Source organism: Octopus sinensis, linkage group LG1, assembly GCF_006345805.1.
Source record: "Octopus sinensis linkage group LG1, ASM634580v1, whole genome shotgun sequence".
Taxonomy (NCBI): Eukaryota; Metazoa; Mollusca; class Cephalopoda; order Octopoda; family Octopodidae; genus Octopus; species Octopus sinensis.
Genome location: NC_042997.1, coordinates 145242048 through 145265566, shown reverse-complemented (window position 1 = coordinate 145265566; position 23519 = coordinate 145242048). Strand labels below are relative to the sequence as shown.

General features: G+C 38.2%; 1 protein-coding gene across 1 annotated transcript in view; it reads left to right on the top strand.

Moving 5' to 3' along the window:
* The first annotated feature begins 11500 nt into the window (after nt 1-11500).
* LOC115225053 (probable cyclin-dependent serine/threonine-protein kinase DDB_G0292550) overlaps nt 11501-23519 on the top strand; it is a 29531-nt gene continuing 17512 nt past the window's right edge. Inside the window, exons 1-2 of the mRNA XM_036504620.1 lie at nt 11501-11505; nt 14288-14325. Coding sequence (XP_036360513.1) covers nt 11501-11505; nt 14288-14325 — 43 coding nt within the window. The remainder of the gene's footprint in view (nt 11506-14287; nt 14326-23519) is intronic.

Here is a 23519-nt window from a genome sequence, read left to right as displayed (position 1 = left end):
ATTAAACTCCTTTAAGGGGAAAAAAAAAAAGAAGAAAATTGAAAGCATAAATGAGATCAAAGGATTCTTCAGGTTTGATTAACGTCTGTCTGCAAGGAATTATAATACCTGGTGGTTGTTGCAGGATTATTGGCTTTTGAATAGTTTATATATTATCATTATTATTATCTTTTATCTTTTACTTGTTTCAGTCATTAGACTGTGGCCATGCTAGGGCATCATCTTGAAGAATTTTTAGTTGATTGAATCGATCCCAATACTTATTTTTTATTATTTTCTTTAAAGCATGGTACTTTTCTATCAGTCACTTTTGCCAAACTGCTAAGTTACAGGGATAGTTAGTTAGTTAGTTAATTTTTTGGTTCAAAAAGCAAAAAGCAAGGCCATGTAGGGGGACATGGAGTTATGTACAGGGTGGTGATCATGTAAAGAGGTCAAGGGAGACTTTGAACCGAGTGGTCGTCGGCATCTTCACTATCTCGTCCGGCAGCTTATTCCACGGACCCGCAACCCGGACGGAGAAAGCCCCTCTCCTTCGTTTGAGATGAAACCGTTGCAGATAGAGCTTTTCGGAGTGACCCCGCAGCCGACGCTCTGGAGTAGGAGTTGTAAACACACCAGTGCTGGTTGTAAAGTGGTGGTGGTAGGGACAACACAGATATAAAGACACACGCACATATATATATCATCATCATTGTTTAACGGCCGTTTTCCATGCTGGCATGGGTTGGATGGTTTGACTGAGGCCTGGAGAGCCAGTGGCTGCACCAGGCTCCAATCTTATCTAGCAAAGTTTCTACATCTAGATGCCCTTCCTAGCGCCAACCACTCCGAGAGTGTAGCGGGTGCTTTTTACATGCCACTGGCACAGGAGCCAGTCAGGCAGATCTGGTATTGACCACGTTCAGATGGTGCTTTTTTTGTGCCACTGGCATGGGAGCCAGTCAGGGATCACTGGCTACAGCTATGATATATATATGTATATGTGTATATATATATATATATATATATATATATATATATATATACACACACACACATACATATACATACATACAAGTGGCTTCTTTCAGTTTCCATCTATCAAGTCCCACTCACAAGGCTTTGGTTGGCTTGAGGCTATTGTAGAAGACACAAAGGGCCTGAACCCAGAACCATGTGGCTGGGATGCAAGCTTCTTAGCACACAGCCCCGCTCGTGCCTATATCCTCTTCCCCTCCCCTCCATGCTAGCATGGATTGGGCAAAGTTTATTGAGGCAGTAATGCATGGAAGGATGCTCTTCCTGTTCTTGCAAATTTGTGGAATATCAACATTAATGCTCATTCATGCAGATGCGTACACACACTCACATACAAATGTGAATATACTTCCCCACAATGTGCTTCCTATTGTTCCCATTTACCAAATTCACTCACAAGGCATTGGGCTGCCCTGGGCTATAGTAGAAAACATTCTCCTCTTTTTACTACCCACAAGGGGCTAAACACAGAGAGGACAGACAAACGGATTAAGTCGATTATATCGACTCCAGTGCGTAACTGGTACTTATTTAATCGACCCCGAAAGGATGAAAGGCAAAGTCAACTTCGGCAGAATTTGAACTCAGAACGTAGCGGCAGACTGAATGCCGCTAAGCACTTCGCCCGGCGTGCTAACGTTTCTGCCATCTCACTGCCTTCTTTCAAGGTGTTCTACACTCAGACTGAATCTGAAACAGTGTGGTTGTGAAACAGACTTCTTAACCACACAGCCATGCCTGCACCTAATTTTGGATGCTAAATTAAATATAGATAATTAAGGATTATATAATAAAATACAATGTGTGTGTGTATGCACGCACATATGTTTATAATAAGCAATAGAAATGCCGTGTGTGTGTGTAGTGTTTATTTAATTTTCACCAAGATTGTGAGTAACCACTTTATATATCATATTACTTTTTGTACACAAGAGCATTGTAGCATATAGCTTCACAGTTGACCAAACATTGATTTGTTGCATTCATAGTGGTAAAAGTGACATGGTTTATCGGTCCTCTTATTGTCATTTACATCTTTCACCAATGATATACATTACCAAAACACACACACATATGGCAGTACTCAAGTGCTTATTATAAGAATGGTTCCCAAATTCTTTGAACTTAAAAATATGAAAAGAAAAAAAAAAAAAATGCCAGATATTGTAATGTTGCAAGTGCAATACACTTGCCTGACCCATTAATGAACAAATAACAAATTTGTTTTCTTATTCGAAAACATGAAATGCATTAATTTGTTGATGTACAATGTGAAAGTGACTGCCACTTCTAAACATATGTTGTTTGAAACAACGAAAATGACTTATTTTTAGCTGTCTTTTTTTTGCTTTTGGTTTGCGGTGTGTGTGTGTGTTTCTGCAGTGTTTTGCAAATGAAGCTACTTTAATGTAATGCATGTGCTTGGAACCATTTCCTGTCTTTGAGGATATATTTGAGACAAACACACTACACCACTGGTTTCCTCTTCAACTCAGAAATGTTTTTATTCTTAATTAAAAGTAATGATGAAAGATAAACTGGGAGAGAGAAATACAGTTAACAGGAGTGATGTATCAAGTTAGCTAACATCAGATTAAGACAAACTAAACATGTTACCCATTTTGACACCACCACCTGGTCCTTGGCTGCTTTAAACAGTTGCAGCTCCACCCAATTTACTGTTGCTGTTGCAGACATTGATCTACAGTGGTTCAGGCTAACCAACCACTGCATCAATCTCATCAGTCTAGGAAGAAAAATCAAGAGCTCTCTCCTTATTCCTATTTAAAATCATGGTTGATGCAAAGCATTTGTTGATTACTTGTTTTATAATTAAACTAGCAGTATCGCCCGGCGTTGCTCGGGTTTGTTTTGACCCTTTAGAATTGGAATTTTTGAAAAGTAAAAATTTTGCATTATGTAGCTTGTTATTCTCTTTAAGTGAACATTTTTCTGGTTGAAATACACTGAAAAATGGCAACACAGCAGTCAAAAAATCGTAAAAAATAGGGAATTTCATAGAAAAATAGCACCTTTTTGATTTAAATAATTTAACATGGTCCGATTTGAATTTTTTCTTCTACGAAATGAAGAGCAAGCCTTCTTCTGTCATACTCTCAATTTTGGTCAACTTGCGCCGCAGAGTCTTGGAAGAGATAGTGTTAGTTGAAGGCTACCAAACCTGCCACACACACACACACAGACAACTTCAGCTTTATATATATAGATGATAACTAAATTCTTTTTGGATACTGAGAATACAGATCATCATCATCAGTTTACATCTATTTTCCAGGCTGGCATGGGTTTTAACAGGAGTTGGTAAGGCCAAGTGTTGCACTAGGTCCCATTTGTCTGTTTTTGGCATGGTTTCTACAGCTGGATGCCCTTCCTAAAACCAGCCAATTTACAAAATATACCAGGTGCTTTTTACATGGAACCAGCACCAGTGCCTTTTACAGTGCTTTTCATGTGGCACCAGCACTGACAGGTTTCACTGAAATAAAGTGGTTGGCACCAGGAAGTCTATCCAGCCATTGAAACCATGCCAGCATGAAATATGAATGTTAGAAAATGATGATTTTGAATTGGTAATTGGAAATATTTAAGTTCATTCTGTAAAGTGGTTGGTTATAGGAAGGGCATCCAGCTATAGAAACTGCCAAATATAAAATCAATGACCAAAACATGATCTTCTGGCCTGTCTAGAAGAGTAAAAGCTGATTCAGACTGATGACCCATCTAACTCATGCCACCATAGAAATGGGATGTAAAATGATATTGATGATGATACTGAGTTAATTGTTCAGATTTCCTGCTCCCCACCCTTTCTTTCCCATTTGAACTCCAAAGAAGAAAACTAGGTATGTATTTTTTTTTTTGTACAACACAATATGTGTTTACAGTTTGTAGAATACATTGAGCATTATTTCCTTTGTAAATATAAGTATCATTCGGGTTTATCTCAGCATCTTGTAAGAGATAACTAAAAGGGCATTGAGAAGTTCATCCAGCTGTAAAACGCTGTCTCACTTAAAAATAGTCACTTCAAACTTGGGAAAATAGACGATGATGATGATTTGCTAATCACAAAATGTTATGAACTAGGTCACCAAACTTCCTTAAACTATGAATATTTTCGTCTTCATATCCAGTTTAATGGTTTTATTTAGTCACATTGGTTTATAAATAAATGTGAATTAGTTTAATTGCTCTAAACTAGATGTATGAGTTAGCCTACGAGAATATAAAAGTAAAAAAGCCTAAAGGATATTGACCTCTTAAGCATGTGCAATCAGGAAGCCAGAGGTGACATCAACAACTTATATAACCTATGTTCAATGATATCGCAACAGACATTACTGGGTTATTGCCATAGGCTCATAAAAGGAAAATGTGAGTTTATTTATTTGGCTTCTGAGCTAGTTGCAAAATGCAGAGCATGAAAAAGTAAAATAATAATAATAATAATAATAGCATAATCAAAACACAGCAAAAGTGGTGAGTATTGGTAGATACGAGACAAAAACAACAAAAAAAAAGTTTTTCAACTTTAACCCACCCCACTCGTCAATTTTGAAAAGTAAACCAAAAAAATCTGTTTTCTGCTTTTGCTTAAGTTTAGCTTTGTGAAAATATTTCTCTTCAAAAAGACTAAGTTTTTTTTATTGTATTTATTTATTACTTTTATTTTTTTATATTTTCACTGCTCTAGTAATCTAAACTTTAAACTCTGAAAACCAGATGCAAGCTTCTAATTTTCACTCTTATCACAATGTGTTTCCATGGTAGTTAGTAGTCATAGATGTGTGGTTAAGGAGGTTGCCCTGCCACCATGCAATTTAGATTTCAATCCTACCGTGCAGCATTTTGTGAATGAAATTTTGGTAGACAGAGATTATGTAAAAGTTCATTAGAGGTGGGGGATGCATTTTTATTTTGTTTTCTTTTTGTGGGAGAGGTAACTAGTAGAGTTAATCCATTGACCATCTTAAAATAGCCACATGGTTGTTGGGAACCTTCTGTGGACTCCCTTTTGTTGTCAGCATTCAGGTCTGTACTTGAACTTTGACTTGTGGTGGTATTCACTGTGGGTAGGTTGAACTGGCTCTGACCAGTGAGTTAACCACGTGCCTCATAAATGCTGACCACATCTGACAGTTGGCCACCGATAGTGCAGATGCCATAGTCATGGTTCACTGTTGAGGTGTAGAGGTCATGTTTGGAGTATGGCTTTTCATCTGAAAATAACCTCCTCACTTCTTCCAACCAGTTTCAGAAGCAATGTAAAAGGTCATTAGCAATGATTTTTTCCCTCCTTCCTTTAAATGATGAATTTTTTTTTTTTATTAAAATTTTGTGAGCATAAAGGAAAGAATTATTGCCAGAAAAATCAAGGGATCAGCAGAATTTGTGATGTAAACATTTTTTTTTTTTTGTTTTGGTCAGCATAATTTAGAATGGTTTTTGTTGAACAAATTTTTTTTTTGCATAAATATCGATATTTTGTACTACATAGAGTCCTGTTACCACCACATGGTTCAGTCTTTGTGATGTAGAGACTTGTGTACCTTAGTAACCCTGAGAGCTATGCCAGCAGAGCACATGCTCCTATTAAAGCCTTCAATATTGACAGGTCAAAGGACAGAGGTCAAACTTATATTGACCACTGCTTCTCAGAGGTTAAAACTTTGCTTATGGTCAACACTCCAACATAGAAAAAAAAGCCAAGTTAAAAAAGTGTCAATTACAATTCAAAACCCACAAACCTTAGAGAGGAGTGGAGAAAAGTTAATGGTGGCCTGGCCTACGTTCCATAAGGAGCAAAGGGCTTAACATAACAGAGCCCTATTATTTTTTTAACAATATTGTTTTTTTTATGTTAAATGAATAGCCAATTATTTTTACATTAATTTTAACTCCTCTTCTTATGTCGAGTTTACAATCAAGCACAATATAACTAATATTCAGTTAACCCGTTAGCATTTAATCTGGCCATGAGAGGCCCAAATATTCAACCTGTTTTACGTTGAAACTGACCAGATCCAACCTCTGACACCTACCCTACAATGTCATTCTTAAAATATACAAATACACAATTTAAAATCTTGAAGCTACAAGATAATGTGTGATTAATTCAAAACAATCATCATCATCATCATCATCATCGTTTAGCGTCCGCTTTCCATGCTAGCATGGGTTGGACGGTTCAACTGGGGTCTGGGAAGCCAGAAGGCTGCACCAGGCCCAGTCTGATCTGGCAATGTTTCTACGGCTGGATGCCCTTCCTAACGCCAACCACTCCATGAGTGCAGTGGGTGCTTTTTATGTGCCACCGGCACAGGTGCCAGGCGAGGCTGGCAAACGGCCACGATCGGATGGTGCTTTTTACGTGCCACCGGCACGAGGTCAGTCGGGGCGGCGCTGGCAACAGCCACGTTCGGATGGTTCTGTTACGTACCATCGGCACTGGTATCACAGCTGCAATTTCCATTGATGTTGATCGATTTCAATCAATGTGGATGAATAAGCAATACATTTGACATAGAAATCTAAATGCTAAAGAGTTAAAAGACAGCATGAGAAAAAAAAATGCAAAGTATTTCCAAATGTCTTTGCAGTTTTGTGTTATTTTGTTAGCAAACGGTATAACATACTTCTATCATCATCATCATTTTAACATCCACTTTTCTATTCTTGCATGGTTGGGGCAGAATTTGTTGAGGTGGGGGTTTTTTCTATGGCTGGGATGCCCTTCCTGTCACAACCCCTTCTTGTTTGCTAGTAAGGTAATATTTTCCCATGACCAGATACATTTTTGCAAAAGATAGGAATCAAAGGACATTACTTACATGGTGGTGATAATTGTTTTCAGCTACCATGTGTGTGGAGTTATAGCAAGGGGATGATAACACACACACACATAATGTGTTTGCATACACACACACACACACATATAGATATGTGCGTGCATGCACACACACACACACACACACATACACACACACAATGGACTTTCACACAGTTTCAGTTTTCCAAATCTACTTACAAGGCATTGGTCAACTTGGGGCTATAGAAAACACTTACCTAAAGTGCCACACAATGGGACTGAACCCAGAACCATGTGGTTGGGAAGCAACCTTCTTACCACGCAATCACACTTGTACCTCTCTCTATATTTTTTGTTCAGAATCTCTTTCTCTGTCATTTAGATAAAAAAAGAAAAAAAACTAACTGTAAAGGATTGAAGTAGTCTGGTCATATATAAACCAAATTAACCTTATTTATCATCAGAACTCACCGATTTAGCTTTTGAATTAATACAAAATTTCACAATAAAAATTGGCACAGTTCCCTTGTTATCAGAAAAGGAAGACAAAAAAAGATATTTGCATATGTTTTCCCATGCAAACAAGTGTTGAGTGTTTCTGAAAATGCATGCATGGGTTGTTGACATATGTTTACAATTGGACACACACAGTCATTTGTATCTGTGCTCAGCTGTTATTCAAGTACAATAATTAGTTTCATTGTGTGAGGCCGTATCTATTTTCATTTATCGATCATGAGAAAGTAGCTCACCATTTGTATTTCTTACACTCATTCTGATCACTCTGTATTATAACCGCAACAGGATTTGCTCGAGTTAGTGAAAGCAGAAATGAAATAAAACCATGTTGTGGGAATCAACCCACACAAAAGCTAAATCAGAACGAAGAAAAACTTATTAATTTCCAAGTAGTCCTCGCAAGTTAGTGAAGGCATGTGGCTTAATGGTTAGGGGTGTTGGACTCGTGATCATAAGATTTTGGTTTTGATTCCTGGACCAGGCAATGCATTGCATTCTTGAGTGAGACCCTTCATTTCATATTGCTCCATTTCACTCAACTGTCAAAAATGAGTAACTCTGTGACTGACTGGCATCCCCTCCAAGAAACTGGAGAACTAGCCCTATGAGTCTTGGAAAGGATCTTTATCCCTTTTTTTTTTTCTTGCAAGTTTGTAATGGTCTGGACCTTTCTAGATCTACTATGCCTTGTAACAACTTGTAAACCAGTTCTATATTTGAGAGATGAGGAATTATGTACATTATTTACATTTGACAGATATTTGTTCTCATCTTGTTTGTTGTTAACACAACGTTTCAACTGATATACTCTCCTGCCTTCATCAGTTGTCTTGGAGTAATTTCAAACCTTGGTTCTCATTCCTAATTTCAAACCTGGGTTTGAAATTTCCCCAAGACACTTGATGAAGGCTGGAGAGTATATCAGCCGAAAAGTTTTGTTAACAACAAACAAGATGAGGACAAATATCTGTCAAATGTAAATAATTAACTTGTAAAATAACATACCCCACAACAAAGAGACATTGAGATCAGCCATGAGCAGGTTGTGGCCTATGCGGCTTTTTGAATGGCATGTTCAATAAAAAATTACCTTGAAATTTTTTTGCAGTGCAGCCCATTTGATGATGAACCATGAATTACATGGCCCATTTCAGGGTAAAGGTTGCCTTTGCCTTATTTAGACAGTTCCCTCTACATGGTTACCAAACCTACTAGAAAAATGACCAAATCTCGCTCAATTAATCCTACACCATCTTTGCTTGGACAATGGTCTTGACTTCCTGTGTATAGGGAAAAATGGGACCCTAGTATTTGTGGGTTTTTAAAGTCTGGCACCTGTTCTATCTGTCTCCTGTGATGGGTAGAGGGAAAGAGAGTGAGAGAGAGAACTACACCAGCACTAGGCATAGTCCCAGGAATTTTTCGAAGCGAGGTCACAAGATCAGAAAGGAATACAATTCCAGGAGAAAAGGGCATAATAACATTATTTAGAAGAGTACACTTCTTTTATTGAGAGTAGCATGTGCCCACCACCCACCAGGTCTGCCCCAGAGCACTGAGCTAGCACTCTTTTCCAGCTGAGTATACTGGAGCTTTGAGAAATGAAATGTTTTGGTCACGGACACAATACTACACCTAGTTGAGGAATTTAACCCATGATCTGTTGATCATGGATCCGATATTTTAACCATTAGGCTACATTCCTTCACATGTGATTTAAAGCTAAGCCATATAAAAAAAAAATACACTCCAATTTAAATAATTATCGTAATGTAGTTAGTAACTGTATTGTTATTATGCTAGAAAAATTTCTGATTGATGCCATTTAGTTCATTGTAGTAAACCAGTGGAATTTGTTAACAGGGAATGTCATTGTTATGTCACGGTTTTTTTGCTCAAATAATTTCATGTGAAACTGCATCACACACACATATCTATGCATCTTGAATGTACATGTATAAATAGCATGGAACGATTTATATATATATATATATATAATATATATATATATATATATATATATATATATATATGTATGGGTGAAGGTGTATGGCCCAGTTGTTAGAACATTGGGCCCTCAGTCATGAAGTAGTGAGTTTGATTCCCAGGCTAGAGTATGTGTTGTGCTCCATCCAGTTCACTCAGCTGTACAAATGACTTGTAACATCACAGGTGTCAAGCTGTATCAGCTTTTGCTTTTCTCTTGGATAACATCAGTGGCATTGAGAGGAGAGGCTGATATGCATAAACAACTGCTCTTCTTCCATAAACAACCTTGTCCAAACTTGTGCCTCGGAGGATAATTTTCTAGGTGCAATCCAATGGTCATTCATGACCAAAGGAGGTCTTTACCCTTTATATACATACTCACACACATCCTCCTCCTCATCATCATCATCATCTTTTAACATCCTTGTTTCCATGTCAGCATTTTGGTTTCTATTCCTGAACCAGGCGATGCATTGTATTCTTGAGCAAAACACTTCATTTCACATTGTTCCTGTCCACTCAGCTGGCAAAAATGAGTAATTCTGTGACGGATTGGCGTCTCATCCAGGTGGGGAATATATACGCCATTGAAACTGGGAAACCAGTCTTTATGAGCCTGGCATGGCTCAAGAAGGAAACATTTATTTTTTTGTTTATTTCCATGCTGGCAGGGGTTGGATGGCTTGACAAGAAGAGACAAGCCACAGGCCTCCACCAGGTTCTATATCTGCTTTGGTGTGGTTTCTCTAGCTGGATGCCCTTAACAATGTATACTGGGTGCTTTTTATGTGGCACCAGCACCAATGAGGTTGCCAAGTACCTTCAAGATAAGAACCCATCGACTGAGTGGGATATAGACTGGTGTTGTATTAAATTATGATAGGAGAAGAGCATGTCTTACCAAAGAGGTGATATATATATATGTGTGTATGCCTAAACACATACACACACAAACATGCTCTTGTGCTTCTTTACAATTTCCATCTACTAATTCCACCCACAAGGCATTATTTGACCTGAGGCTACAGTAGCAGGTACATACCCAAGATGCCACACATTGAGATAGAATACAAAACTTCATATTCTCAAAGTGAATTGTATATCCATAATTCTGTCATATCATTTTATATATTAGGTAGCTTAATAGTTTAGTGTGTCTATTTCTAGCATTTCAAGCAACCACTTACAGGCTTTTGTTTTTTATTTTTTAAACATATTTATATAACAGGTTTCTACTCAATTTCCTTCTACCAAATTTAGTCTTAAGATATTGGACTACCCAGGGCTGTGGTAAAAGACACATGCCCAAGGTACTGTGTGGTGGAACTGAACCTGAAACTATACAGTTGCTAAACAAGCTTCATAACCACCCTGCAGGGTCAACTCTGCATCATTTTTTTAATTTCAATATCGGAGCTTGGTACAGTCTTCTGGCTCATTTGTTTCTGTTGAATTGTCTAACCCATGCTAGCATGGAATATGGATGTTAAATGATGAGAATGATTATGATAATGATGATTGTGATGTTTCTGTACTAATACAAAACATTTTCAGTATTTGCTGGGTTTTTTTTTTGTTTTTTCTTTTATGAAACTTGTATAGTTCTGTGTGTATATTTCTATGACTCAATGTACGGCTATACATGAGTGAGAGAGCGAGTGACAGAGAAGCTGAGAAAGATAGGGAGGAAATGATTTATGTACATGAGAGACAGAAGGAATGAGTGAAAGATAGCGAGAGAAAGAGAGAATTAGAGAGCATATGTCATACATATCTATTTGAGAGGAGAGAAGAAAAAAACCTATACTGTTGATTGTTTTTTTTTTTATATATATATATATATATTATTTTCTTTGTGTTCTTTTTTGCCATCGTCTTCGTCATTTATTAAGCAACTACTATGGAATGCTTACTTAGCAGGAGGCAGAGTCTTGAGATTGGGATATTTTATTTTTATATCCACAAGTGGCAGCCAACTGTCAGGCTTTATGTTGTTAGCTCTTCGCTGTTTGTGATACAGCTGTTGTTTTACCATACTGCAAGATCAAGTTGACCTGCTCCACTCAATTTGGCTAATCTAACTGAAATCTTAAAAGTCATCGGGAGAGGGTAGTTCCTTTTGAGTAAATAACAATCAACAAGATGAAGTAATTGACCTTCTTTTATACAGTGGCTTTAATTTTGTTGTTGCTTTGGAGGAATTGTTTTTATTTTGTTAATTTTTTTTTTACAGACAAAATTTAATTTCTTGAGTTGGCAGAATGGTTAGTGCGTAAGAGAAAAAATACTGTGTAGTATTTGGTCTGGCTCTTAACATTCTGAGTTCAAATCCTACCAGAGTCAAGTTTGCTTTTTATTCTTCTGGGATTGATAAAATATAGTACTTATTTCTTTACTACACACAGAGAGGCCAAATAAGGTCAGGCAAACGGATTAATTCGATTGTATCAACCCCAGTGCATAACTGGTACTTATTTGATTGACCCCGAAACGATGAAAGGCAAAGTCAACCTCGGCAGAATTTGAACTCAGAACGTAGCTGCAGACGAAATATCACTAAGCATTTCGGTCAGCGTGCTAACGTTTCTGCCAGCTCGCCGCCTTAATTGATAAAATATAGTACCGGTTACATACCGGTGGTAGTGATGATATCAATAATTCCCTTTCCCGCAAAACTGCTGGCTTTTTGCCTATATTAGAAGCAATTATCATTAACATCACCATCATCATCATAATGATGGTGATGATGATAGTTTGGCAGAATTGTTTGTGTCAGACTTGCATTATTTGCTGTGGCCCTCTGAGTACTGAGTTCAAATCCTACCAAAGTCAACTTAGTCTTTTGTCCTTTCTGAGTCATTAAAATTAAGTACCAGTCAGGTACTGAGATCAATGATATTGATTAACACCCCCTCCACCCAATTTCCAGCCTTGTACCTATGTTAAAAACCATCCTTATCGTGGCAGTGGATAGACAGAATTGTTAGCGAGTCGGACAAATTTCCTTGTAGTATTTGTTCTGAGTTCAAACCCAGCAGATGTCCGCCTTGTCTTTCATCCTTCTGAGAGTGATAGAATAAAATGCCACAGAGTTCAGGCTCAAAATAATTAACTCCTTCTTCCAAAATTTGTGGCCTTGCATCTGTTATAAATCATTACTATTATTATCATCATTATCATTATTACGATAATAAATGAATAATTAATTACTTACAAGTAGATTTCCTTTTTCTGTATTGAGTATAATTAGAAGTTATTTAGACTAATAAATTATATTCTAAATAGAAAATTTAACTGATTAGTCTATGACCTGGTCATATACGCTGCCATTTGCCTGTTTATAGTATAAATTCCTGTTATGATATAAACTCTGTTGATGGTGCAGCTTTATTGTTTATAATAATTACTCTTCATCAAATACTATATTGTTAATTAACTGCTAATTATTTTTTCTTAAAGTTAATGATTTGAGACATTATAAACATCAATCTGAGACAGACCAGAGCAACAGATTTAGACCACATTACTCTTATTAGTCAAGTGATAGTTATGCAGTCTTGATTATTGGGTGTGGCTGTGTGGTGAGATGCTTGCTTCCCAACCACGTGGTTCTGGGATCAGTCCCACTGCATAGCACCTTGTGAGTGGATTTGGTAGATAGAAACTGAAAGAAGTCCATCGTATGTGTGTGTGTCATTGTGTCTGTGCTTGTCCTCCCACCACCATTTGACAACGTTTGGTGGTGTGTTTATGTTCACATAACTTAGCAGTTCGGCCTAATAGACTGATAGAATTAGTACCAGTCTTACCAAGAATTAGTCCTGGGATAAATTTCTTCAACTAAAAAAACCCTTTAAAGCAGTACTCCAGCATGGCCATGGTCAAATGCCAACCTTGTAAAAAAAGTGAGAGAGAATATTTGGCACAGGCATGGTTGTATGGTTAATATGTTCCCTTTGTAGCCATGCGGCTTCAGATTCAGTCCCTGCATGGCACATTAGGCAAGTTTCATGAACTATATCCCATCGCTGACAAATGCCTTGTGAGTGAATCTGGAAAATGGAAACTGTGTGGAAGCATGACTGTCTGTCTGTCTGTTTGCAGGTGTGGCTGGTAAAAATCAACCAATCATCAAATGCCATGTCAGCCTGTCTTTTTCTCAGAAATAGTGCACCTTGGACAACATTATCCTAAGTGCAGTTTTCTTTTTAAAGGAGTAGGGATTAGTCTGTGAGGAAGTTGACTGCCATTCCTAACATCTTTTTCGATGATGTAAAGTAATTTATGTAGAGATATCATTAGCTAGCTTAAATGCTGTTGTTTCATTTAGCAACCAAACCTGATTGATAAACTCGCGATCAAAAGCCATTCTGATATTGACCATCCCTTTCTAGGACTTCATTATCCAATCAATGTTATCCTCGTTTCTTAAAAGAGTAGGGCATGGTGGAGATGAAGGTGGTATATTTGGCTGTCGTTTCTAGCATGTGCAGCCGTATACAGGCTCCTTCATTGGCTTGCATCACTCTGTATGTTTTAGTCTATGTTCATTATGTACTTGCTGTAGCATGTCTAGTAATCCAGTTCAAGTTAATTTTGGTTGTTAGCAAAGTTATGCAGTTAATAATTAGAAGAAAAAAAATTAACTGCTAAATGTCAAAACTTTTTCAAAACCAGATGTTAAATAGTCGCGATGATTTATATACATATGTACATATACACATACGTATGTATACACACACACACACACACACACATGTGCACAAGAATTTCTTCATTAACTCATTTAATTAATGTAACCTTGTTTCCCTAGATTTTAATTCGTCATTGTGTTATTTGATTGTTGATATTTGATTTTATGGAACATATTTTGCACTGCTTATTTTACTTGTGTCTAAATATCTCCTTTTTATTTTTTCATTATTTCAGTGGGGAGACTGTAGCTAACAGGAAGAATATAATTCAAGGTAAGACTGAAATTACTTCTTTCTTTCTTTCTTTCTTTTTTTTTTTTTTTAATCTGAGTATTTGGAAATTCAGCAATGAAGTCAGAACTGAGAAAAACGATGCAGTAGTATCTACATTTCCTACAATATCATTCACTCTTCAAATATTGGTTTCAAATTTTGGCACAAAGCCGGCAGTTTCAGGGCAGGGGTTAAGTCGATTAAATTGACTCCAGTGCTCAACTAGTTCTTATTTTATCAACCCTGAAAGGATGAAAGGCAATGTTGACCTCAGTGGAATTTGAACTCAGAAAATAAAGACAGATGAAATGTCACTAAGCATTTTGCCTGGAGTGTTAACGATTCTGCTAGCTTACAACCTTCACTCTACAAATATTGAAATGTTGGATAAAAAAGATGAAGGAAGAAGCTTCACTTCTGTTTAAAAAATCATTTGCGACCAACTAAGCATTTTATAACATTTCCACTACAAGCAGCTAGTTTATCCAAACACTTGTTATAATCTGATGGTTCTTAACCTATTGTAGCTCAATGGATTATTTTAATCCAGCAGAAACCCCTGCTTAGCATCCAACTCCAAAACACACACATTTGACAGATTTCCTCCGTAAATGTCCTTCCTTATGTTACTAATCGCTCTTTAATAACTTCATGCACACCAAGTGTGAAAACACTCTTTACCATTATTAGTCTTTTCCCCATTACCATCACCCTAATTAAGAAGAGTGATGATCAAAACTATTCTAAGTGTGACCATCCTGTCTTTTGAGAAGTATCTTATGTGTTGTTCAGTTTTGTTTCTTCTTTCTTTGTTAACCTGGTGGGTGTGATTTGGAGGAGATTGGCTGCTATTTGTAGCATAGTGAGTGACTACACAGAGGTTCTTTCATTGGCTAATTTCATGTATGGGCACAGTATGGAAGATTGGTTGAATATGATGACAAGTTACAAATATGAATATTTTGTTTCTAATTAAGAACCGAAAGGTGTTAATTAAAATGTTGAAGCTAAGCAAGAAGTGACATTGAGAACACTTCTTATAATTGTTTGCTTTCCTCACTGCTGTTTTGTGAGAGAGAGCTTAGGAGAATTTTGTGGGTTATATAGTGGCCGCGTTAGTGCTGTTGCCACACACGAAAAGAGCACCCTGTATACCCTGCAAATTAGTTGGTATCAAGGGTCTCCAAACATAGAAACCATACCAAAGCATACATAGAAACTATATCAGAGTAAACATTGGTTCTCTGTCAGTTATAGTTGATATGACCTACCAAACAGGCTGCATCTGGAATTAACGTGCAAGTGGCTGAATACTCCACAGACACATGTACCCCCAATGTAGCTCTCGGGGAGATTCAGCATGACACAGAGTGTGATAAGGCTGGCCCTTTGAATTGCAGGTAAAACTCATTTTTGCCGGTTGAGTGAAATGGAGTAACAAGAAATAAAGTGTTTCACTCAAGGACACAACACACTGCCATGAATTGAACACACGATCTTGCGATCATGAGCTGATCACCCTAGCCACTAACCCACGCACCTTCACAGACTTTGGAGCACAATGTAGTCTTTTGACTCCTAAGATCCTATCATGCCATCCACCTCATGCCTACATTGAAGATGCATTAAATGAAATGATGATGGTGATGGTAGTGGTGCTGCTGATAGTGATGGTGGTGGTGGTGGTGGTGGTGGTGGTGGTGGCAGCTGCAGCAGTGGTAACGGTGGCAATGGTGGTGGTGGCAGCTGCTGCAGTGGTAACGGTGGTGCAACTTTTTTAAACATGATAAAACACTTAAGCAGAGCAAAAAACAACAGAATCTAGTCAATTGAAACCTAGCGCCAATATGCTTTTGATCTTCTGTTACCTCTCTTCAGGACTCGCTGTTCCTCTGCAGAATATAGTGGGGGTATTTGGTGCTGTTTGAATTGCTCTTGAAAGTGGGTTGATGGGCGAGCTTTGTAGTATTTGAGGCTCCATCAGATATCTGTTGCAGAGGTTGGAGTCTGTTGAAGTGGGTACTGCACTTAGCACCGTCTGCCATCTTCATATTACATAATTGGATAAGTGGTTATTTCTGCAGATTTCTACATTCTGTAGCATCTGATGATTCACTGTGTTGACTTTTGCTACTGCTGCTGCTGCTGTTGTTGTTGTTGTTTAGCCACTGGTTAGCCCTGATTGAGTAGACCTATGATCCAAATAACCATGATTCTCTTGTCATTTTTTATTTATTCTTTTGAGATTTTGCAGTGTGTTGATAGAAGCTTGGCTGCTATTTTTAGCAATTTGAATGATCACATAGAGGATCCCTTAGAGAGTTTTCAGTTGGTAGATCCACTAAATACCCAGAAAGTGTATGCAATAGCCTAATAATTTTTTTCTTCAAACCTGCTTTCATTTCATAAATATCTATATACACATGCGCACACACACACACACACTTATATATCTTCAACACCTTCATTAAATGTTGTCTACTACATCCTTGCCAATCAAAACTTTATGAGTGAATTTGGTAGATGGAAACTGAAAGCCCAGTGAGCATGTGTGTGTGTGTGTGTGAACGCATGTGGCCTATTGGTTAGGTCTGTTGCACTAGCGATCATGAGATCGTAGTTTCATATCCCAGACCAGCTATGTGTTACCCTCTTGAACAAAACACTTCATTTTACATTGCTCCAGTCCACTCAGCTGTAAATGGGTGACCCTGCAATGGACTAGCCTTCTGATTAGGGGGAATGTTGGCTTACTCATCTAGCCAACTGAGTGACATCATTCAAAAACTAACACGGCATTGAGCTGGCAGAAGCGTTAGCATGCTGGACAGTATTCCGTTTGTCTTTACGTTCTGAGTTCAAATTCTGCCGAGGTTGGCTTTGCCTTTCATCCTTTTGGAGTTGATAAATTAAGTACCAACTGTGTACTGGGGTTGATCTAAATGACTGCTCCCCTCCTCCAAAATTTCGGGCCTTGTGCTTAGAGTAGAAAAGAATTCAAAAGCACTAAAAATAATGCAAAAGCACATTGTGACCAGGGATGTATAACAACATCCAATAGCCTAATGATCATGCGACCACATGATATATATATATGTGTGTGTGTGTGTGTCTTATATTTGTGTTAGTCTCCCACCACTGCTTGACAACTGGTGTTGTTTTGTTTACATCCCTGTAACTTAGTGTATCCATATAGCCATGCTTACATCTGTATGAATGTATATGTAATGTATATGTTTGTGTGTGCATGTGTAAGTATTCATATTTGTATACATGCACACATATAAGTGAAACTGTATAATTTGAAGAAATTGGTGATGATCTACTCTGCAAATACTGCACACACAATCTGTCAGAAGTCCTCCCACAACCCACCTTCCAACAACCATGACCACTGCCTGTTACAGGTCCCTCCACTCTCCCTCACATGTATACCCACACATTCTCAATGCACTCTCATATCTACCATGGCCACCACCACCCACTTCAGTTTCTCTCACATCACTTGCTACAGTCTCCTTATCTCCATCTCTAAATATCTCCCTTCACACTCTTATAAAAAAAAACCCTGTCTCCCTCTTTTCCATTTCTATTCTTCCCACTGTGGGAATGTCTTGTAGAGATGTCCTCTTTCTCACGCTGTCTGTCTTTATGTCTTCTTCCTCTCCCTACTTAGGTAGCCAAGTATCTCCCCCTAGAGTAATACACCTGTCTCTATCCCTCTACTAGCAGTATCGCCCAGTGTTGCTCAGGTTTGTTTCGACCCTTTAGAATTGGAATTTTTGAAAAGTAAAAATTTTGCATTATGTAGCTTGTTATTCTCTTTAAGTGAACATTTTTCTGGTTGAAATACACCGAAAAATGGTAACACAGTTGTCAAAAAATCGTAAAAAAAATGGGGATTTTCATAGAAAAAAAGCACCTTTTTGGTGTAAATAATTTTTGGTGTTAACATAGTTCGATTTGAATTTTTTCTTCTACGGAAGGAAGAGCAGGCCTTCTTCTATCATACTCTCAATTTTGGTCAACTTGCACCGCAGGGTCTCGGAGGAGATAGTGTTAGTTGAAGGCTACCAAACCTGCCATACACAGACAACTTCAGAGAGAGATTATACTTTAACCTCTCAACTAGCACAAAGCCTCCTCCTCCAGTACGACTCTGTCTCCCAGCTGAGGGGATTAAATTAGTTGGCAACCCCGCCAGTGCTATGTAAAAAGCACCAGTGCTGGTGCAACACAAAAAGCACCAAGTACACTCTGTAAAGTGGTTGGCATTAAGAAGGGCATCCAGACATAGAAACCATGCCAAGGCAGACATGAAGCCTGGTGCAGTTATTTGGTTGTCAGTTTGTGTCAAACTGTTCCACTCATGCCAGCCAGCGTGGAAGACAGACATTAAATGATAATGATGCTGACTTGTAGATAAATCAGTTTTTTTTTTTGTTGTTTTTTTTTTTTTGCATATTTTGTTTTTTTTCTTAAAAAGTCATGTGCAAGAAACCGCATGTGACTTATCTACTGTACCTTGCTCCGAGCTTAAAATTTGCAGCACTCACTAACACACGCACCCCACACACACCCTTTTGAAAACACACCAGCTAATGATTGTTCTAGGGTGGATTGATCACGTCACTATTCAGTGTATAATATGAATACCAGCATTGTAAATAAATTTAAGTTGATGTGTCTCATGTGAAAACAAAGACCTCATACACATGAAAAATATTTCTGCACAGTTCTCTTGTCTGCTGGCTGTAATCCTAATATGATAACTTGGTGTTTGCCTGCGTTGCCAGACTCACTGGTTTAATCTGTTGATTCTGAACAGAAATCATAGAAACATATTGTTATTTCTTTTATCATTTACTTGTTTCAGTCATTGGATTGTGGCCTGTCAAACAAATTCACACCAGCATTTATTGTTTTTTTTTTTTTTTCTGGTAGTTATTGTATCGGTAATTTCTTTGCTAAAATTACTGAGTTAGAAGGATATAGACAAACCAACACCAGGTGTCCATGAGTAGGAGGGACAAACGTGCACACGCACGCACGCACGCACGCACACACGATGCACTTCCACACAGTTTCTGTCTAACCAGATTCAGTCACTAGCAGGGCTGTGGAGTCGAAGTCGGAAACAATTAAGGGATAGCTAGAGTCAGAGTCAGTACAACTATAGTGACTCCGACTCACAATATCTTTATTCTATAATATAAATTAGTTATAACATATAGGCTTACTCAAAGTATATGCATATGCTTTATGAGATATGTAGACCACAATCACTTAATTACATAAAGAGGAGTCGGATTTGAAGTTTTTTGGTTTCGACTCCACAGCCTTGGTTACTAGAAATTGGTTAGCCTGGGGCTATAGAGGAAGATACTTGCTCAAAGCACCACACAGTGGAACTGAACCTGAACATATGGTTGCAAAATGATCTTAACCACACAGCCACATCTGCACACACACACACACACACATACACACACACACACACACACTTCACAAAAAGCAACATGTGATTTCCATACAGGCCAAAGGCTGAATCTATTATACTATAAACACTTATCTACGGCTGCAACTTTTGTTACAAGTAGCACACAAAAAAAACTTTTGTACAGAAGTGTACAAAGTTTGCAGAGTAAAAGAAATAATTTTGCAAGCCTTTTTTGTTGATTATCTTTCTTGCTTTGGTCAATGTCCTCCCACTTACATTTGTTTTGTCTTGTTACATCCTCCTCTGTCTTCCTCTATTCTTTTCTTCAGTTACTACTCCTAGTCTATTGATCAACCACTACTAATGAACACTTCGACTTGCCCACCCCCCTCTCTCCATCTCCTTCTGTTTCTCTCTCTCTCTCTCTCTCTCTCCCTATCTATCTATCTTCCTTTCTCCCTCACTTTCCCTCTCACTTCTTCTCTATCTTTCTTCTGTTATGATATTAAACAATTGCTATGCAACAGTTTTAAACTCAATGTTAACCAATCACAGTTAAATAACCTTGCTTTGATTCAATGTATTACAAGCCAGAGTTGGAGCTTCAATGTAGACACTCAACCTGCTGGAAATAGCAGCCAAATCTTCCCCAATCACACCTTAACCATCATAAAGAAGAAGGTTACATTGGACAACATATTCTCTGCTATACAAGATGGCAGCCTGATAAACAAGGCTGTTCCTGGGGTTAAAATCACAGCAGCCCATCATATATTTAAATGCCAATTTATTCAAGCCACTGCTATTAATCTTTCTTATTATAACAAGTATAAAGACAGTTAGTTAGCAGCATCGTCAGAGTGTCAGACAAAATGTCTTGTGGCATTTTTTCTAATTCTTTATGCATGAGTTTGATTCTTACTGGGGTCAGCTTTGCCTTTTATATCACTGGAGTTATGATGGTATTAACTAAGGCAGTGATCTGGCAGAATCGTTAGCACGCCGGGCAAAATTCTTAGTAGTATTTTGTCTGTCGTTACGTTCTGAGTTCAAATTCCGTCGAGGTCGACTTTGCCTTTCATCCTTTCGAGGTCGATAAATTAAGTACCAGTTACGCACTGGGGTCGATATAATCGACTTAATTCGTTTGTCTGTCCTTGTTTGTCCCCTCTATGTTTAGCCCCTTGGGGGTAATAAAGAAACAGGTATTAACTAATCCCACCCACCCCCTCAAGACTGCTGATTATCTGCCTCAAGCAGAAACCATTATAAGAAGCATACTACACTTGCTTCCTCTTTACATTGAAATAAGCAAAAGTCTGCCGCATAAATAGTAGTTAAGAGAACTGAGGCTGAAGGATGTCGAATGATGATGACAATGATATCTGAGGTGACCATTAAGGATTTATATAATCTCTACAATACTCTAGATTACTGGCTTCTCCATGATGGTACTATTGGTTGTAAGAACTTGAATTCTGGCTTTTAAGAATTCATATTGCATCACCCCGGCCAGACATGTTCCTGCTCTCCAGGAATACAATCATCGTGGTTGAATTCACTGTGCCCTGAGAGGAAAGTGTCGATATTTTTCACCAGGTAAAGAAATCGAAATATCAGTACTTTGTTGAGAAGGCTTTTATCAAGGGCTGGCATGCAACTTCATTCTCCTTTGGAGTCAGCTGCCATGGATTTTTATCTAGATCAGTGTGCTATTTCCTGCAAAAGATAGATCTGGAGCCCAGACAACTGAAGAAAGCCATCAAGAAAATTGGCATAACAGCTGAAACTTGCTCAAGATGGCTTTGGTTGATAACAGACTGCAAGTGGAACCCTTCTGTAGGTGAAGACTAGCTCAGTTGTCACTGCCCTGCTCTGGTGAAATGTACAGGCTAAGGGTTGAAATGCTTGTAACCCTGAGATACTTGCTGAGGATATGGGAGGGTTTCCAGTATAGTAATGGATTTTGAAGAGCTTGCAATATCTCTGATTAGCTCCTGCAGCTTCTTGCATGGGGCAAAGCATCTCTGATGTTTATTTTACCATTACCTAGCCATTCTAGTAGTTATATCAATGTATTGTAATCATATTGTTGCTATTATGGTAAACTGTTGTATGTCCAAATTTGGCCAAATGTGTGTTTTTCAATATTTATTTTTTGCTTGCAACAGCTGGTTCTTTTGGTCAAACTTTCGTATCTCCAGCTGCTTTAGAAGCCAAAATATCAAAAATTGTTGAAGTGTAGTACAACGACTTTGCTGTGGAATGGTGAAGCTATTTTTTTTGTTTTCTGAAAAAGCAACATTTTGGACTTACGACACTTTTGCATAATAGCAACAATATATTTATAACATATAATTCCATTATCATCTTTCCAAAGTGCTTATACACCATATCTACAAAAGAATACTCAAACAGCTACTTATAGCACTAAATTGTAATACTGTAGAAGTTATTTGAGGTAGCCTCTGCCTGGTTAGAACTTGAAGTGATTATATAATTTAGCTAAAGATTTTCCTTAACAATATAATGTTTTCTGATTATTCATTCAATGATTTTGTTTACTATGAGACACAAGGGACAGGAGTGGATCTGTGGGAAGAAGTTTGCTTCCCAATCACATGGTTCTGGGTTCAGTCCCACTATGTGTGGTACCTTGGGCAAGTGTCTTCTACTATAGCCTCGAGCTGACCAAAGCCTTATGACTGGATTTGGTAGATGGAAACCAAAAGAAGCCCGGTTGTCAAGTGGTGGGGTAGGGGGACAAACACAGAAGCATGTACACACACATACATATACATGTATGTTTATGTATATGTGTGTATGCTTGTTCTCCCACTCTTACCCTACTCCACTTGACGACTGGTGTTGTTTATGTTCCCATAACTTAGTGGTTCGGCAAAAAGAGACTGATAGAATAAGTACCAGGCTTAAAAAAAAAAGTATTGGGGTTGTATCATGTGACTAAAAATTTTTCAAGGAGGCAAAGTGGCTGAGTTCCTTCGAGTGTTGGGCCTCACAGAGGCAATGACGGAGGCCTTTGGCATTATGTTGTGCTAGAGAAGAAGACCCATCAAGCTGAGCAAAATCGCAGTTGTAGCAGATTCTGGTATCATGCCGGTGGCACATAAAACCACCCTGGTGTCAGGCTAATGGCACATAAAAGCACCCATTATACTCTCAGAGGGGTTTGCATTAGAAAGGGCATCCAGCCATAGAAAACCATGCCAAATCAGACTGGAGTCTGGTGCAGCCTTCCAGCATGCCAGCCTGGTCAAACCGTCCAACCATCCAGCATGGATAGCAGGTGTTAAATGATGATGACGATGTGGTACTCCAGCATGGCCACAGTCTGATGACTGAAACAAGTAAAAGAATAAAAGAATATGTCTGTGAATTATTAGAATATATCTTATTTTCTTTCTTGCAAGTAGGACATATCTTTTATACTTTGATCTTTGTTCCAGTCATTGGACAACAGGCATGCTTGGTCACTGCCTTGAAGGGTTTGGTCAAACAAGTCACCTCCAGTATTTGTTTTCTTAAGTCTGGCACTTATTCTGTTGGTTTCTTTTACTGAACCATTAAGTTACAAGGACACGAACAAGACAACTCCAGTTCTTCAGGCAGAGTAGAAACAAATGTCACAAATACATACACACACACACACACACACACACACACACACACACACACGATTGGCTTCCACACAGTTTCCACCTGCTAAATTCACTCGGAAAGCATTGATTGACCC